The sequence below is a fragment of the Pipistrellus hanaki genome (genome assembly GCF_964339955.1).
Source record: "Pipistrellus hanaki genome assembly, chromosome: 7".
In the NCBI taxonomy this organism is placed as follows: Eukaryota; Metazoa; Chordata; class Mammalia; order Chiroptera; family Vespertilionidae; genus Pipistrellus; species Pipistrellus hanaki.
Genome location: NC_140509.1, coordinates 22,686,238 through 22,705,645, shown reverse-complemented (window position 1 = coordinate 22,705,645; position 19,408 = coordinate 22,686,238). Strand labels below are relative to the sequence as shown.

General features: G+C 41.7%; 1 protein-coding gene across 9 annotated transcripts in view; it reads left to right on the top strand.

Moving 5' to 3' along the window:
- DST (dystonin) overlaps window positions 1–19,408 on the top strand; it is a 414,275-nt gene that overhangs the window by 223,611 nt on the left and 171,256 nt on the right. For all 9 annotated transcript variants that reach the window (XM_084889121.1, XM_084889116.1, XM_084889120.1 and 6 more), the window contains 5 exons: window positions 11,431–11,543; window positions 11,634–11,740; window positions 13,914–14,033; window positions 16,781–16,876; window positions 16,974–17,101. In XM_084889121.1, coding sequence (XP_084745247.1) covers window positions 11,431–11,543; window positions 11,634–11,740; window positions 13,914–14,033; window positions 16,781–16,876; window positions 16,974–17,101 — 564 coding nt within the window. The remainder of the gene's footprint in view (window positions 1–11,430; window positions 11,544–11,633; window positions 11,741–13,913; window positions 14,034–16,780; window positions 16,877–16,973; window positions 17,102–19,408) is intronic.

The window sequence follows — 19,408 nt, the reverse complement described above, 5'->3', positions numbered from 1 at the left end:
GTGTGTACACATACAGGTTGGGCTCTGGTTTGTGTGGCCATGGGCTAAGTACAGAGTCTTGTAGATGATGCATTTCTAAGAAGTCACAGTATTTCAGTTTGTGAGGCAAAATCACATTGCTTACTTACCTTACCAAATAAACTCAAAACTGTTGAACCCCGAGAGCATGAATGGTTGACTTCTAAGCAGTATCACATTTTTAAATCCTTAGAGAGCTCACATGCGCTGCTTGGTGGTGCATCTGCATCCAACTCAGGTGTATGAGTTTGTGGCCACATCCGGTGACCGTTTTTAGTGTATCTGTACATTTGTAAATACAATTTGGCAGGTAGTGGAGATATCTACTTATATTACCTTCTTTCTGTGTTTCTGGCCCTCTTGCCGAGATTAATTTATATATAAATTCTTTATAATACCAATTCTTCTATTATTATATGAAGTAGTTCCTTATAGATATGAGGTAAGGAATAGCCAACATATTTTTTTGAGTCAGAAAACTGAACAAGTGACCCTACCATGATAGGAAGATGGCTCACTTGGCTGTTCTCACCATGAAAGCCTGGTCAATTTTGTTTGCAGTTTCCACAGTTCTACTCTTTCTTATATCTGTGATTAAAAAAAAAATACCAACCAACTGAAAATACATGAACAAATCAAGTAGAGTAAAAGGGTATATACAGAAATGTGATTCTCCTTCCCCTCAAATTCCTGAGGCAATTACTGTTAAATTTCTTCCATATTCTTCCAGAAATTTTCTATGCATATATAAATACCTATTTTTTTTTTGGGGGGGGGGTCAATTTTATTGAGGTATAGTTTACATAAGCACAAATCTTGAAAACATGTATAATCTTTTCTAAAACATAAATGAAAGCACTGTATATGTTTTACATTATTCTTCCCCCCTTCATTTATTTTACACATTTTCCATATCAGAATAGATTTACCTTATTCTTTTAAATACTGCATAGTATCCTACCTAATAAAAGAGTAAATGCAAATTAACCACCACTCTGCTACAGCCACCAGCCAATCAGAGTGAGTTTACAAATTAACCCCAACCAAGATGGCTGCCACCACAGAGAGTAGGAGGGAGGCGTGGGTTTTCCTGGCAATGGAGGAAGCCAAGCTTTCCATACACCTTGGCTGGCCCAGGCCTCCACTCAGGGATACAAAGTTTCAATTATAGAAAATAAATTCCAAGAAAAATGGTGGCAGCCACGGAACTGGAGAGAGCAGGCGAGGGTTAGCCCCAGCGACAGAAGAAGCCAAACTTTCCACCTGCCTTGGCTGGCCTAGGCCTCCACTCAAGGCTACAAACTTTCAAGAATGTGAATAAACCCCAATAAAAATGGCTTCCATGACAGAGTAAGCAGAAGGCTTGGCTCCGCTCCAGGCTACAAAGTTTCAATTGTAGAAGATAAATAAATTCCAGATACCAGGGCTTCCGCTTGAGTCGCCAGGGGACATGGCCAGCCTGAAAACCACCACAGGCCCCTTGCTCAGGCTGCCCCATGCCCCAAGGGAATCCCCATCCTGATCCAGGACACCCTTCAGGGAAAACCAGCTGGCTTCCACCCATGCACCAGGCCTCTATCCTATCTAATAAAAGAGTAATATGCAGATTGACCATCACTCCAACACACAAGATCAAGATAGCTGCCCCCATGTTGTCAAAGATCCTGCCCCCAAGTGGACACAAGATGGCCACCACAAGATGGCCAGCAGTGGAGGCAGTTGGGAGGGACCAGGCCTGCAAGGGAGGACAGTTGTGGGTGATCAGGCAAGCAGGGGAGGGCATTTAGGGGTGACCAGGCCAGCAGAGAAGGGAAGTTGGGGGAAAACAGGCTGGCAGGGGAGCAGTTAGACATCTATCAGGCGGGCAGGGCAGTGGTTAGGGAGTGATCAGGCTGGCAGGCAGAAGTGGTTAGGGCAATCAGGAACGCAGGAAGGTGAGCAGTTGGGAGCCAGCAGTCCTGGATTGTGAGAGGGATGTCCTACTGCCCTAAATAGGCAGTGGGACATCCCTCGAGGGGTCCCAAATTGGAGAGGGTGCAGGCTGGGCCAAGGGACATCCCCGCCCTCGCCCCCCCATGCACAAATTTCATGCACCGGGCCTCTAATTCTGTTATATGGATGTAACACACTTTATTTAATAGCACCTTATTGATGGCCATTATGTTGTTTGCCGGTTTAAAAAGTTGTATTGGACTTTGTATGTGTCTTGTGCAGATGTGAGAATGTGTCTGTAGGATAAAGTCCTAGAAGAAGAAGTGCTGGGCCAATTTTAAGACATATATCTGAACTGTCTGCCAAAAGAGTCTTATTGAAATATATGTCTTCTATACTATCTCCCTTCCCTGATGCCTTTAAGAAAGAAACAATTCCTTACTTTATTTGTTAACTGCATTCTAGCAATTTTAATTTACCCTTTGATTTTTCTTCTGCTTTTTTCTAGAGCTGAAATTGTAGACCTGTGTTTCTCTGAGTATTATATGCAAGCTATTCGTCTAAACATGTATGCATTAAGAGTTTACTGGGGTAAAGGGCAAATTAAGTTGGCAAATTGGGAGTGATCTCATCATTTTAACTGAATATCAGCAGTAGGGGCTGTCTTGGGCTAAAATAGGCGAGTGTCTATCACAATGACAGAGGTTTAGGAAGTGTGTAATGAAGGAATCTGTACACTATCAAAATCAGTGCTATTTTCTGTACTTACTAAGGTCTATGAGGCCAGTATGGAGTGGATTGTTTGCAAAGTGAGTCATAGTTTATTAAGTATCTTTTAATTTCTGAAGTTGTGAGATTTCAATCTTGAAGTACTAATAAAGCTTGCTATAAATGACAGTTTCTCATTCTTTGCTTTCACCCTGTGGTTAGTAGAGAGTTTGCAGAAAAAAATAATTGGAAGAATATTTGAAATAAACTCAAGCATCTAGTTTTGAGGAAAAGGAAAATCACCTTCATAGCTTGTGGCCACCTTGGAGTTCTTGGCCGTGTTTCTTTCAACAACCTGTGCCCAAATATGAGCATAAAGGAATGCCTACGCCCAGTTACACAACTGTGGGTGGGTCTCCTGCATGTTCATATTTATTTCGGGGAGGGAGTGGGGAGAGAAGGGAGGACTATATTACAAGTCCTTTTTCCCCCATGGGTGGGGTGGGGAGGTGAGATGCTTTTTGCACCAATAAGAACAGTCAGAATACGCTAAGCCCAAACATGATTGAATTCAAACAGTCATCTTCAGGAATTTGTTATGGCAACCACTCTGCCATCATAGCGCAAGTGAGGCAAATTTAATGAATATTTTAATCATGTGATTTATTGAAGGGCAGATGTTAAAGTAGCATATATGGCTTCATGTATCTGTATGTGAGTTGGTGAGTTGTGTTCTGGAATTCAGAGGGTGTTCTAAGACTGATCTCTATAAAGGGAGTGCTTTGTGTGTTAGTGTGTAACTTCCCCGGGATCCTTTGCCATTCCATGCAAGCTGCCGAGAGCATACTCATTTCCGGGAAAGCCTGGCCCTGTGTGAGCCCCGCTGTCTGCTTTGTGTGTGCATGTTCCCACGCAGGGAAGCACCCCGGAGAACGTTAGACTTGAGGGGAGATGGGTGTCACTATAACTTCCTGGTTACCAGTCTCAAGTGGTTCTGACCAAGCAGTCTTTTTCTATCCGTCTTAATTCACCCTTTTGTCAACCTCACCTCACTTTTGATGACTGATGATCTCTCATTGTTAATGGATAATCATTGTTAACTGATAATCTCAATTCCCTCAGAGACACTGAACCCATCCATGTAAAGCAAGCATGTCAACCTCAAAGGCTAACACAGGCCAGATAAAGGAGGTGTGTGGTCTGTGGGCTGTGAGTTTGACATGCTTGATGTAAAGTATGTATTTTTGCTACCAAGGGACAAAACTCCCTTCATTTGCATCCATCCTGGCCCCTGTTAATAGAGCAGGCCTCTCTCCACCTATCCAAGACCTGTCCCCCAACTCCCATGTTCTGGATCCCATCTCAACCACCGCTCCCCAAACCTTCTTTCTCATTATATCAGATGTTTCTCTGTAAACAGATCTTTCTGTTGGACTTTAATCTCATTTGGAACCTCTTCGTTAATAAAACAACAAACAGTAACTGCCTTATATTACTCCTTTCCTTAAAGCCAGAGTTGTCTATATACTCAATTTTTATTTCTTTGCTCCGTACTTACTCCTCAACCTATGCTAACCTGGTTTCTGGCCCCATAACCCACCAGAAACACTTTTAAGCTTGTGACTTCTGGAGTGACTTCCCTGTGGCTAAATCCTGTGGACCATTTTCAGACCTCATCTTTCTTCTCAGTATTTGATTTTCTTCTTAAAATACTCTTATTTGTAAAGCTGTATAGAACAACATTCCTTGTTTTTTCCTCCTGTTTTGTGGCCTGCTCCTGCTCAGTTCTCTCTGCAGACCATCTCTTTCCCATGAGGCTCGGGTAGAGTTTTGCTAGGTTGCCCGTTCAACTTTCTCTCTGTGTTGACTGTCACCCATGCCTATACCTCCTGTTGTTATAACCAGAGTTATAATACTCCCTTCTGTGGATTTGATCTTCTTAATGTGTCCCAGTCTTCTGCTACCACATTCTTTTGCAAGTCACCATGGTCCCCGGCCTGGATTCTGTGGGAATGCTTTCACCACTTTAAATTGCTTCTCCATCGGACCTCAGATCTGATAATTTTACCTCTTACAACCTTCCTTGATGCATTTTATTTAATTGTTATTAATCCTCACCCGAAAATATTTTTCTAATTATTTTCAGAGTGAGTGGAAGAGAGAGGGAAAGACAGAGAGAAGCATCGATGTGAGAGAAACACATCAATTGATTTTGGTTGCCTCCTGCATGCACCCCAACTAGGGCCCTGGCTGAGGAGGAGCCTGCAACCAACGTATGTGTCTTGACTGGAATCGAACTTGGGATCCTTTGGTCTGCAGGCCAATGCTCTATTCACTGGGCCATGCCAGCGAGGGCCCTTGATGCATTTTAATGGTTTTCTATAGTTCTCATAAAAAAATATTCAAAATCTCTGCAGAAGTTCAAGAGATTCTGCATCATCTTGGCTCCTGTCACGGCCCCCCCCCCCCCCCTCCGCCTTATCTCTCATCTGCCCCCTTGCTGCTGCTTCTCACCCCTGAACTGGCCTCCTTATGCTCACGCTCCCTCCAGGTGCAGAACACATGCGCGCCTGTGCCCTCTACCCGTGTCTCTCTGCTGGGTTTTCTCCTGGTTTGCTCCCAAGCTTTCTTTGGCGTGTTGAGCTCTCGGTATACAAAGTGCCTGTGTTCTAAGCGCAGCAGAGCCGGGCACGTGGTACATGCTTGTTACATGTTACGAAAATGAATCAACTTGCTAGTGTGTGGACTGGGGAGAGTTATTTGTAATTGGCAATCAAAGCACCAAGTTTTGCCTTCTCTGACTGTATTTCCTTTACATTGTTTATATGCCAACAGATGGCTTTTTATAACCTGCCCACATTGCTGCTTATACTTCATTTCCCAAGTACTTTCACATGAATCCTCCCTGGAGACCTTGGGCAAATCAGTTAGGTTCTTCAAATCTCATGGCAGCAGCAGCCATAGATGCCCTCCTCTACCCCAGCACGTTTCCAGTTGCTCCCTGGGGGTAATTGGAATTCTAAATGATACTTGGAATTCCTGATTTTCATTTTTTGTGTGGAAGGTAATCGAGACACAAATTTCTGGATTAGCGTTCTAAGTTAAACAGAGAGCAAGTTAAGACTAAATCAGCGGACACCTGAGTCACATCCTTTTACTTTTTCCATGTCCATATAGCCTTTACTCTCAAAGAGGTAAAAACTGTCTTACATTTAAAAAAAAAAATGTGGTAAAATACACATAATGTAAAACTTATCATCCTAACACTTCCCATTTTTGTGTCCAGTAAAGTGGCTTTAAGTACATTCACATTGGTGTGCAACCTTCACCACCACCCATCTCCAGAACTCCTTTCATCCTGCAAAACTGGGACAGTATATCCATTAAACAATAACTGCCCATTTCCCCCTTCCCCAGCCCCTAGCCACCATCGTTCTGCTTTCTGTTGTCCTTTGTTTAATTGAGGAAGAGAATGGGTGGCCACTGTCCTTCCAGAGGGTCCGATACCTCAAACCACAGAGTTAAAGTGCTTTTGATTTGAGAAGCGGTGTCCAGACTTCATCATGAACAGTGTATTCCAGAGTTGGGCTAATGTGAAATGGCCTCCACCCCAACCCTAAGCGTGCTCTTTGCCTCTAGATTTAAACAATAAAAATCAACACTGGAAAAGAGTGAAAAGGATCGCTGTTTCATGGTGAGGACATAAGACAGTAGGCACGTTTGTGATTATTTCTGCTTTGTGTTTGTCTTGTAACAAGTATCTGGTAGTATTGTGGATTTAAAAAAACTGAAGTTGATAACATGATTACATATACTAGAGTAATATTATATAAGTTTCAGGTGTACAATATAATGATTCTATATTTTAATAGATTGCAAACTGGCCACCACAATAAGTCTAGTTAATATCTGTCATCACACATAGCTACAAATTTTTTTTTTTCTTGTGCTAAGACCTTTTAGGATCTACTCTCAGCAACATTCAAATATGCATGTATTTTTAAATACTAGAGGCCTGGTGCACGAAAATTTATGCACGGGGAGGGGGGTCTCTTAGCCCAGCCTGCCCCCTCTGACAGTCCTGGAGCCCTCAGGGGATGTCCTACTGATAGCTTAGGCCACTCCCTGTGGCCGATCAGGGGAAGGCACCACTCCCACTACCCCCTACGCTGCTGCTGCTTCTGGCTTCCCTCTGTGGGAGGTGATCTGGCGATCATGGGAAGGCCTTTGCTGCTGCCACTGCCAGCCGTGCAGCTGCCTGAGCCTTGGCCCTCACAGCCACCATAGTTTGTCTGAGTCTTGGGCCCTGGGCAGTGTCAGTTGCCACCTGCGGCTTGCCTGGACCTCGAGCTGGCCCTGGGCAGCAGCAGCCGCCATTGGTGGCTTGCCTGGTCCTTGCACCGGCCCTGGGCATCAGCAGCCGCCATCCATGACTTGCCTGACCCTCTGGCAGCAGCTGTGGCTTTGTCCAGAAGGATGCAGTGTCTAGTCCCCACCCACCCATGCACGCCTGCCGCGCACACAGCCTCCTGCTGATCGGTCGTTAAGGCTTGATGGTGTGATGACCATTAGCATATTAGCTCTTTATTATATAGGATAGTTGCATTTTCCCACAGAATCGTATCCCATTCTCATGTGAGCTGATATATTCATGAATGCTTGAGGACAGAAAGTTACTTTGAAATTTCTGTACCAAAAATAAGTTCTTAAGCAATTTAAAAAATATATATATATTTTATTGATTTTTTACAGAAAGAAAGGGAGAGAGATAGAGAGCTAGAAACGTCGATGAGAGAGAAACATTGACCAGTGGCCTCTTGCACCCCCGCTACCGGGGATGTGCCCGCAACCAAGGTACATTCCCTTGACCGGAATCTAACCTGGGACCTTTCAGTCCGCAGACCTACGCTCTACCACTGAGCCAAACCGGTTTCGGCCTCTTAAGCAATTTTAATGTTCCACTAGTTTGGTTATCTGTCAGTGTGGATATCTTAATGTTACATATACACGTATCCACATGCATGTACACATATGGATACATACATATATAAGTATATATGTGTGTGTGTGTGTGTATACATCTACTTTGTTGAGAAGAACACTTTTTAAAGATGTGTTGTATGAAAGATAAGCATTACTTTTATCCAAAATTATTTTACATTGCAACAGCCATTTTTTGGTAACCTTTTTTCCCCTATATTTTTTTGGAACAAATTAAGGGCACTAACCATGCATATAAGTGTTTTGTTATTTTAGGCCTCATTTTATTTTTTATTTTAAAATTTATTTTATTACTATTATTATTTTATTGCTGACAGTATTACAGATGTCTCTCATTTTCTCCATTTCTTCCCCTCCACCCAACCCTGCCCCACCCCAGGCCTTCTGGATCCTAGGTCTCTGTCCATTGATTATGCATAGTATGTGCTCTTTGGTTAATCTCTTTCTGTCCCTTCCCTTTCCCCTCCCCCACCAAACCCCACTGAGATCTGTTATTCTGTTCCATTCATCTTACGATCTATCTTGGTTTTATTATTCAAATTTAAAATTTATGTTATTTTCTTATAGTTTCCTTTTTTGTAAGCTATTTATAAACATTTTTTAAAAAAGTTGGCATATAAATATATGTTTTTAAAAATGCCAATCCATGATGATTGAGTCATTCAGAAAAGATTTCATTATTACAAAATAATAACAAAAGTAAGAGTTAGAATTGCCTCTTTTCCATAAAAATCAAAACAAAACCAAACCAAAAAAACCAACTAGTATATATTATTTTAGGCAGCAGGGGGGTTAAATTACATGATTTTGAAAGGTTTCCAGAAATTAAGGAAATCAAAATAGTTCATGTTCAGCCGCTTAAACTATCATTCGGGAGCAGGGTTGCTGCCTTCTCCATGCTGACAGTACAGTGTAGTCTTTGGTTAGTCAAACCTGAAATGGGAATGAGATTTCCTATTAATGCTACACCAAAAGGAGATCTCACAGTGCGATGAAACCCGTCTTCTTCGTGTTATCCCAGCGGGGCTATGAGGAAAGAAGGAAGGGAGACAGGCCACAACATGCGCCTCTTCTGGCAGCTGCAGGCGAAGAGAGGCAAAGCAGAAAGGCAGCCCTCCGAGGAGGATGGGGGGAGGGATAGGCTTTTGAAAATGCCCAGGCACTTACTTCTTCATAGTGGTTTTAACATTTTATCCCCTTTCTTTTTTTGCTTAATTTTTTAATGGGGGAAAGCCGGTTCAGTTTTTGTTCCATTACAGAGTCAAATGTCATGATCAAGAGGTGACTGATCCAAACTCACGTATTCTACAGCTGCTTTTGTGCTGAAATGACTGTGTCATTCAGGAGGGAGTTGTATGTTTTATTCTCTTTCTCAAAAACTCGATTCTTCAGTGCCTTGATTCATTCTGCCGGGGATTACGCAGTGCTAATGGCAGGGTTCGCGGGACAACATGCTCTTTCTTGTTGGGGCCTTGGCAAATGCAGAAAGGCTGGTTTCCGTTTTTCCCAAATGCGTGAGCTTTATGGAAGCAAAACAATTTTTTGAGCTTAAGGTATTTGTTTTTGTCTAGACTGTTATACACGTCTGTTTAGTGATCCTAAAGTTGGCAGATGTTTCAAAAGGGTCTGTGTGTAGGGGGAAAAAGCTTCTATGTGAATAAAAAATGAAAACCTAGAGGTTGGTCATTTCATTCTTTTATTGGTGACAGTGGACTTTACACGCTGGGCCACTTTTCAGCGATGGAATTGGTGGCATGCAAAACACAAAAGACTTTCCTGGGAAACAAGTAGTAGATAATGCTAGCTATAGTTCAGGGTAATGACCACTTCAAAGAGTTATAAAGCTGTGACTAGGTTTCTTTGGAAGTCTGCATTCTCATCAGATAAAAATAGGAGTACAAATTGCTGTTTACCTTCCTAAGATGAATGGTAGAATTTCAAAGACTTTCTCATGTAAACAGCCTTCCAAGTAGTAGTGAGAATAACTTACATTTCATTTGTCCCACTCCGCCTGGGAGCCCTCCTGCCTTTCTGTGGAAGCAGCGTGCCTGTGGGCAGAGAGCCTTCTCTTAGAAGCTGATAAATGGGTTCTAACTCAGTGACTTTGGGACTGGGTGCCACTCTTTTTGAAGGCTTTACTGTTTCCATATTTGTTTCTGCATTCTTTTAATGATTTTTGTTTTCTTTGTTAATCCTCAGCTGAGGATATTGCCCCCTCACCTTAATTTTTAGAGAGTGGAAGGGAAGGAGGAAGGAGGGGAAGAGAGAAAGACAGAGAGAGAGAGAGAGAGAAACATCAATGTGAGAGAGAAACATCAATTGGTTGCTTCCCACATGTGGGTGAGGATTGAACCTGCAACCCAGGTACTTGTCCTTGACCAGGAATTGAACCGTGACCCTTTGTTGCACAGGCCAACACTCTAACCACTGAGCAACACCAGCCAGGGCTAATGCTTTATTGATTTTTTGTAAAAGAAAATTTAAAAAAAATACGTTTTTATTGGTTTTTAAAGACAGAAGAAGGGAGAAGGATAGAAAGACAGAAACATCGATGGGAGAGAAATATTCATGGATCGGCTGCCTTCTGCACCCGCCTCCTGGGGATTGAGTCCTCAACTCAGGGATGTGCCCTGATTGGGAATCAAGTTGGTGACTTCTTGGTTCATGGGTTGATGTTCAACCACTGAGCAACACTGTCCAGACACTAATGTTTTATTTTTTAGGTGAAAGTTTCCCAATTGGCTTTTGGCCATATTTTGCCTCCTAATTTAAGGAGTATTTTAGAAGTCTTTTCTCATCTCATATAGATAAAGCGAGGTACTCTTGTGGTTTAGAGCAGTGGTCACCAACCGGTAGTCCGTGAGGTCTGAAAGGTTGGTGACTGCTGCTTTAGAGTGTCATGTATGTCTTATAGATTAGGAGGAGAAGTCTAAGGTAGGAGAGAGTGTTTTGTGTGTGGACATGCATGTTTATGAAGATACAAACTAGTGCTTATTTGGCTATTTATAATTCAAATTAATAACTAACCAACCCATTTACCAATTTACCTGCAGATATTTATTGAATGTCTACCAAGCATATGCCACTCTTTTATCTCAGCAGAAGAATCAAATACAAATGTGTATTAATACATGGTTCTTTCCATCTTGGTGTTGACTAGTTGGGAGAAACAAGATGTACATGCACATTAAACAGTGAATTAATAGGGCAAAGAAGTTCTAAGTGCCAACTTGACTAGTACAGGCCAAGGAGCATAAGGAGTTCAGGGAACAGGGAGAGAAAACAGACCCCACTGATGAGGTGGGCTCGCTCTCTGCTTGCAGGGATGAATAGGATTGTAGAAGGTGACGGTGACAGGGAAGGACAGCCTGGATGGATGGGGCATGCCAAGGTGTGGCATTGAACTGAGTATAAGCTTTTGTGTTTGGGGAGAAACATTGAGAGAATGCTGGCTGGATTGGGAGGGTGTTGAGTAGTGGAACTTGCAGGGGCTGGATGGGACAGATGTTCTTATAGATTCTAATTATGAGGTATTTGTAGACCTTACCGAAAGTTATGTGTGTTCACGTTTTTATATTTTTTCCTCATTACACTTGCCTTTGCCACACATGTTTCTGAGAGAAGTAAGCAATGTTTGGTGAAAATCTCCTTAATGCAGGCTTAGAATTAATATTTGCAGCAGTTGCTATATAAATAGATATGAATGTAAATATAATGTTGGAAAGGCACCTGAGAAAACGTAATTAATACAGTCATTTTTTTTTCCCCTAGGCCGGACCTGATAGACATGAACACTGTTGCTATTCAAAGCAACCTTGCAAATTTAGAGCACGCTTTTTATGTAGCAGAAAAAATTGGCGTCAACAGACTCCTGGATCCTGAAGGTGAGCTGTGGCCTTGACTAGATGTGGCCTGAAGGTTTGATCAATAGCAATCTGTCAGCATCTTGAAATAATTTGTGTTGCTGCTTTTAGACGTTGATGTTTCCTCTCCTGATGAGAAATCAGTAATAACGTATGTGTCATCTCTCTATGATGCATTTCCCAAAGTCCCTGAAGGCGGTGAAGGCATCGGTGCAAATGTGAGTATTGATTTTCTTCATTCTGGAAGCTTCTGATGCGGCATTGTCTGCTTGACTGAATTTTTTGATAATGCTTTTTATCTTAAAAAGAAGTTGATTTTAATATGCTATTTATCAAACTGATATTGTATGCACTTGGATAGTATCATTCCATTATTAAAATTAAAATACAGCAAGAAAAAACTCGTTCTGTATCATAAAGTAGGCTATTCAGAGTTACTTTTTTTGTTTGATAAATAGTAGCTATACGCCACTGCATTTTGGAGATACTCATTTTTTAACTTGCTGTTTTACAGCTGCTCTATTTGAGATATTTGTATAGAACATCACATGTTTGAAGTCACTTTCAGTGAAGTTTATTACTTCATACGATTCCATGAGAGAAGTTGGCTCGGTATTGCTTCTCTGATTTAACAGGGGGACCCAGAGGAAGGCGATTTATTTTGCCAGATTGACAGAGCTCCTTTGTAAGCAGGGCAAGGTCTCTGAAACGAGGCTTTGGGTCTTTATTAGTCCACAATTTGCCACGGGTTTGTGCCATTCAGTTCAACCGTGAGTGTTTTAGTGGCCATGCTAACAGTGCTTATGCGTTTCTGGAAGATCCAGGAAGCCCGATTTGCCTCCCACACTTGGGGGTGAGCACCCCTCACCCTGAGCCTTTCTCTCTCCTCCTTGTGGACACCATTACAAACAATTTACCGGTACTTTGAAGATTTAGGAGCTCATCTTGGTGAGCTCTTTCCCGGTATTTTACTTCACCTTTGTATGCTGCTGCTTTTAGACTTATCCCCCTTCTCTTCCTGTCGTTCTTTCAAACGTTTCATCTGTTCTTTTGATCCCTAAGTAACTTGCTTCCATGGTTATCCTCTCCTCTGAGCCAGTGCAGTTCTCCAAGGACTCCGTGTTGGCTGTTGCTTGAGAATGTTTCTTGTGGCCATTCTATTGTCTCACTATGTCCACCCCATTCCTGATTCTTAGAACCAGGATGATAGCTTTCCTATGGCTTTTCATCTCCTCCTCTTCTCCTTCCCCCTCATCAACTCTGCACACTATCACCAAATTAAACTTTCAGTGGCTACATACGACTTGCATGATTAACTCCATTCTAGATGTTCTGACATTCAAAATTCTGCATAAATAAATGGAGCTTTTTTTCATCTTTAACTCTGACATCTCAATACAAACTGTTTGCTGGTAGTCAGGGCATTCCTCTTTCAGAGTCCTGACTCACTTGGGACTCTATCTTTTATGCACTCCTCTCTTCCTCCTTCCACCTCTGCCCACCCTCCCTCCCCCCAACAATTACTGGAAGTGTGAGAACTGCTCAGGGATTGAGAGCTGCTTCCCAAGGAGCTTTTAGTGACCACTTCAGGCACACTGATGCTTACCTGATTCTTATCTCAACTCCTAGCATACTCTACCAGGTATTTCAACACTTAATTGAATACTGCTTTTCATTTTGCTCGGCTGTTCATATTATGAATTTCTCTCATCTCCCCATCTAGATGGCAACTCTTTGATAATAGGTATTATGTCTTAAGACATGATATTTTTATTACGACACTTAGCACAATGCTTTGAACGTAATGAAAGCTTATCAAATACTTAATTGAATATAGCAGTTGACAACCTTCTAGTTTTCTCCATTTTAAAAAAAAAGTTTGCTAAATGAGTACTTGAGTAATCTCACCATAGACATTTCCTGTAGTTTTCATTCCTATCTAGTTTCTTACTTAATGTATAGTTCTTTTGAGTTTCATATGTAAGGGGGACTTAGATCTAAAAAGGTTGACAGAGTGGCAACCGACTTGGCTAATGCAAGCTGTCCGTCCCCCTTCTTGAGCCCCTGGCAAGTGGATGGTGGAAGTCTTTCCTGCTGTGCGTGAGCGTGGCCTCAGAACCCTTTCCACTCAGTGCCCAGGCAGCCCTGTCTCTGGTTCAGAATTGGAGGTCATCAGGCCCCTGTAGGTAGCGTGGTTTTAAAGCTGTGTATTGGGAAGGACCGGGACTGCATGGACAGGCTGAGGACTGCGTGAGAAATAAATCGTTTAGCCGGTTCTCTCTGTCTGGCTTAAAAATATGTAATTACAAGAATGACCTTTGACTAAATTGTGTTAGAAATGAATCTTACTATCTACAGCCACGGGCTTTTCCTGTCATTTTCTTGTTCTAGGATGTTGAAGTCAAATGGATTGAATACCAGAATATGGTGAACTACCTCATCCAGTGGATTCGACACCATGTGACCACAATGTCTGAGAGAGCATTTCCCAATAATCCCGTAGAACTGAAGGTCAGTGGCATTACAGGGGTTAAATAGGATTGACTTGATATTTAACTTGTAAATAATGCTGTAATAATTCTGTTATTTTAAATTTTATTTATTTTTTGATTTTAGAGAGAGAGAGAAAAACATTGATTTGTTGTTCCACTTATTTATGCATTCATTGGCTGATTCTTCTGTGTGCCCTGAACTAGAAATTGAACATGCAACCTTGGTGTACTGAGATAGTGCTCTAACCAACCTAAGCTACCTGACCAGGGCAATTCTATTATTTAGAACTTCAAGAAAAATTGCCCTTGACAAGCTATTAATAAATAGGCATTTAAAAAATGTACTCATCTCCCCATTATACAGAGATAATAGAGGTAACAACTAGTAATTAAAACGTAATACAGTATCTTAAATAAATTTATAGTCCCTTAGTTTTGCATTGAGGGTGTAAGGTTTGAGAGAGTCTCTAGAGGTGACCTTGCCACTTTGTGTTTGGTGTGTGGAAAATGTTTAAGGTTCACCAGATAACCTGGTTGGAGGGACCCTGGGAGCTTGTATAAGGGTGGCCGTGGTTGGGATTGTGCCTGTGGTGTCGAATCCTATAAAGTCGCTTTAGATCCTCCTTTTGTGTAGCCAGAGGTCCATACTCTACTTCACTGTGAATTCAAAACACATACCTGACCTCCAGGATAAATGAATTCATGGCTTAGTAAAACATTTGCTACTACTACCCGGCCAGTGTTGCTCAGTGATTGAGCTTTGTCCTGTGAACCAGAGGTCATGGTTCAATTCCTGGTCCAGCTACATTCTCTGGGTGTGAGCTTGATCCTCAATGTGGAGTGTGCAGGAGGTAGCCAATCCAATGATTCTCTCATATCAACAATGTTTCTATCTCTCTCTCTCCCTTCCTGTCTGAAATTAATAAAAAAATATTTTTTAAAAAATGTGCTACTACCTAAAAACAGGTCTAACTCCTTGAGACAAAGATATTATAGAAATATAGAAGACATTCTAGATACATAAACTTAATTGAAGAATGCGTTGTCTCACTTTGTATATGTATTAGGACCTATAATAGCAAAATAGCCTACTTTCTTTCAAGAAACACATACAATGTGAATATTAGCAGTGAAGTCTAATTCCTTGAGTTATAAGCTCTGTTTTCATGATCGCACTGGAATCACAGACTGCATTGGCCTGGGGTGGGCCCTGTGTAAGTTACTCACTGTGTTCAGGCCTCTGTGCAGACCATCTGTGAAGCAGCCCTTCGCTCACACTGCCACGGGAGTTTGTCCTTGGCACCCAGTCTCTTGGCCCGTGTTGATAGGACGCTTTTTAACTGCTCTGAAGCTGTTTGTGTGTAGTCTCCCTTTGTGGATGTAAACATCTCCGGGACAAGAAGGATCCCTCTGGCCCCCATCACCACATCTACCACAGCAACGTTTAGCCTATAATGGCATTTGGTGCTTATTTACTGATGAACATTTTAAAAACAGTTACGTTTTATGACCAAACAGTTTTCAGATTTCAAGTTCAAATTGTTTCCAAATGGATTCCTGTTGTCAGACACTTGGCTAAATGTGTACTGGCTTCTGATTAATGCAGGTTCTTTAAGTTTTGGAAAAAGTTTGAGTGAATACCCAGGTTACTTGTTGGTGCCTGGGATAGGATATAATATAAAAAAATTAAAAATATGTGGAGAAAATGCTAGCAATGTTATTAGCCAGCAGAATATTGAATGGAGTCCATCAGAAATGTGTCTGTCTGAAGATTAAAAGGGACTTTAAAAAAACAACAACAGCAGCATGAATCAGGATGAAATAATTAGTATACACTTACTAAATGTGGAGATGCTTTCTTCATTTTATGATGGTGCTTCTTAGTAAATATAATAAGAGATTCCAAATTAGTATCTGCAAACTAGATAATAATTTAATTACATGGTTGAAATGTCTATAATAAAGCAGTAACCATTAACATCTCTCTCTGTTGACTAAGAGATCTGCTTAACTTAGCCAGAGGGACATTGACCTCAAGTTTTAATTCCATCTATCTGATAAGAATTCTGTTTTCAAGGATAGATCCATGGAATAGACAAGAACAGGTTTTGTTTTGTTTTCTCCCCTTATGGAAATTGCATCAGATTATTTTTCCAAAAGCTAATTTGCCACATTTGGAAAGTATGTTTTTATTTATTTATTTAAATCCTCACCCAAGGATTTTTTTTTAGGGAGAGTGGGAGAGAGACAGACAGACAGAGAGAAACATTAATGTGAGAGAAACACATTGATTGGTTGCCTCCTGCATGAGCCCTGACTAGGGCCTGAGCTGGGAGAAGCCTGAGACCAAAGTATTTGCTTTTGACTGGAATTGAACCCAGGACCCTTTGATCCACCGGCCGACGCTCTATCCACTGAGCCAAACCAGCTAGGGCGGAAAGTGTATCTTTTGGGATGTGTTTTCTTGTTTGTATGATGAGACTGTTAATAGAGCTGTAGTAAGTTTTACCACAATTCATTATGCAGACACCGGTGTGGCACCTGCTGAATCACGGCATACATCAGTAGTTACACCCTCATCAAGCCTTACATAACTCAGTCGCCAACTAGCTGGCAGTCAGTACAGGCCTTGAGTATCAATTTTATAAAGGAATTCCACTGAATGCATAGCACACAGTCGGTAGCATTTGAAGTGGTAACATTATGCCATAATGAAAACAAAGTCTTTGAATGTTGAGCTTTCATTTATTTTTCCTTTCATTTTAGGCACTTTACAATCAGTATTTACAGTTTAAAGAAACCGAAATTCCTCCAAAGGAGACAGAAAAATCAAAAATCAAACGCCTATATAAATTATTAGAGGTAAGCAGAAATTTCCTTTTTTTGGTCAAGTATAATTATTCATTTATTTGTTTTTACATATTTGCTTTGCATTATTTTTTTTTTAAATTTTCTTAAGATTTGGATAGAATTTGGACGCATCAAACTCCTTCAAGGTTATCATCCAAATGACATAGAAAAAGAGTGGGGGAAGCTCATCATTGCCATGCTCGAGAGGGAGAAGGCGCTGCGTCCGGAAGTGGAAAGGTGAGCCGAGCTATTTTTGCCATGGAAACCGGGAGGAGTAGTAGGCGTCCCGTTGTTCTCATGGAAAGAACATACATTTTGGAGCCAGGATGAGCTAGGACCAACATTTACCTTTTCCATTTCCCTGGCTGTGTGACCTAGGATAAGTCACGTAATCTTTCTGAAGTTTCATTTTCTTACCTAGAAACTCTTCTAAGAGGTTTGAGGGGTTAAATCAGTGAAGCAGTATTCAAAAAATACCTTATCGGCTGGGTTGGTCCGTGAAGTCTCATCTAATAAGATGGTAACAGGTTTAAAGCCTATCAAATTAGCTATGAGAATTTCTCAAACTGGCTTTTATTCCTTTTTCCCATTGGCCCCTTCCCCCCTCCTTCACTGCTGTGTCCACGGGTTATGCATATATACATGTAAGTTCTTTGGTTAATCTCTTCCCACCCTTCCCCCTCTTCCCTCTGAGATTTGACAGTCTGTTCCGTGTTTCCATGTCTCTGGATCTATTTTGTTCATCAGTTTATTTTGTTCAGTAGGTTCCACATATGAATGAGATCTTGTGATATTGTCTTCCTCTGACTGGCTTTTAAAGCACCGGGGCCTGGATCCGGCAGCTTACAGGCCCATAAAGGACTTGCTTTGCTTCTCATAGTTTTGGCTGTGCCCCGCTTTCTGTGGGGCCATGGAAACCAGAGTCTACCTCCATTTACAGGGCAGTGAGGTGGCTTCCAGAAAACACTCAGTGAATATCGGGGTTAAGCTCCCCTTTGGATATTTCTACAAGTGCATTTATTCCATGAAATTGTCACTGACTTCATCATTCTCTCTCTACTCCTCTACTCAGTGGCCCTGGCAGGTGCCTTGGGAGATGTGTTGGATGCATTTGTCTTCATTCTAGTCCTTACCTCCCAGCCTGACTAAGGGGGATGGGGATCTCTGTTCCTCAGAAGCTGTGAGCTCCATAGCCTGGGCTTCCACCTCTCCGCCTTTCCCGCAGCCACACTGGCTCTCTCGGGAGTTCTGAGTGCCAGGGTCCCACCCTCCTCCATGCCCAGGAGGTTTGCAACCCTCTGTGCCTTTGGCAGGGAAGTCCAGGTCACCCTGCCCCACTCTCTTTACTCCTAATCATCCTTAGATCTCGGCTTTAGGGTTACTTCCTCAAGAAATTTTCCCATGATCTCCTAGGCTGGTTCAGATGTCTTGTTTATTATAAGTCTCGTGTTTACATGTGCCGTTCCTTCATGACACTTATCTCTGTTGTAATTTTATATTTATTTCTGTGATCATTTGACCAAGGGTTACCTGTTCCACCGCTTTGAGGTCCAAGAATGTGGAGGAAAACGTGCTTTCACTGCCCCTTGTGTGACCAGTTTAACAGGGAGCCAGGTATATGGAGAGGCGCTTAGTACACTCATGCTCTCCGTGCCCCACACCTGACCTCAGTGTTGTTGAAATGGGACATGAAGCAGCGACAATATGAGGGCAAGTGTAACTTGTCAGTCCTTTATTAAATCACTGCTTACACTCTTGTTAAAGTTTAATATTACATCAACATAACTGGATCTTTGGAACGAACATAAACTTGAAATACACGGGATGGGCCTTTTATGGGGGAGGCATTTGTAGGCGATTCAAGAGAGATACTAAGATAATCATCTGAAGCAATGGCCAAGTCGGCTGGAGAAGGGATATGGAGTAGGTTTTTAGTCATCAGAATAGTAGCTGGGTTTTACTATGTGTTAATAAACGAAGGCAGTGCAGGAGTTCCAGGTCCAGGAACCAGTCCATCCCGGATTAAATTAGTAGCTCAACTGTCAAGCCACGTCATTTTAGACAAGTTCATGAATCTCTTTAAGCCTCAGTTTCCTCATTTGTAAACAGGATGTAGTAGTGTCTGCCACATTTGGTGGTTATGAGTATGAGGTGAAGTGGTGTGTGTAAAATGATTAGTGGATTTCCAGGCACATAATAATTGCTTTATAAACATTAGCTGCTCTTACTATTTTGAGATTTTCTGTTTACTTAACTATATACGATGCCCACCTCAAAAAGTATACACACACTTTGAATAATTATAAAGAAAGTGTTTATTCAAATACATTTCATTTTCAGAATTGAGCTGTCAGCTGTTAAAGTGTGTATACAGTTTTTGGGGACACCCTGTATTTGATAAGACACTTTCAAATTCCCCCTTTTTTGCTTTCTAGAAAAAAAATCAAAGCAACTGTGGCTTTGTAGTGTTGGGGGTTAAGAAGATATTTAGGAGATTGTCTGGATAAATACTTTAAGTTTTCTTGATGCAACAAGTTTTTTGGC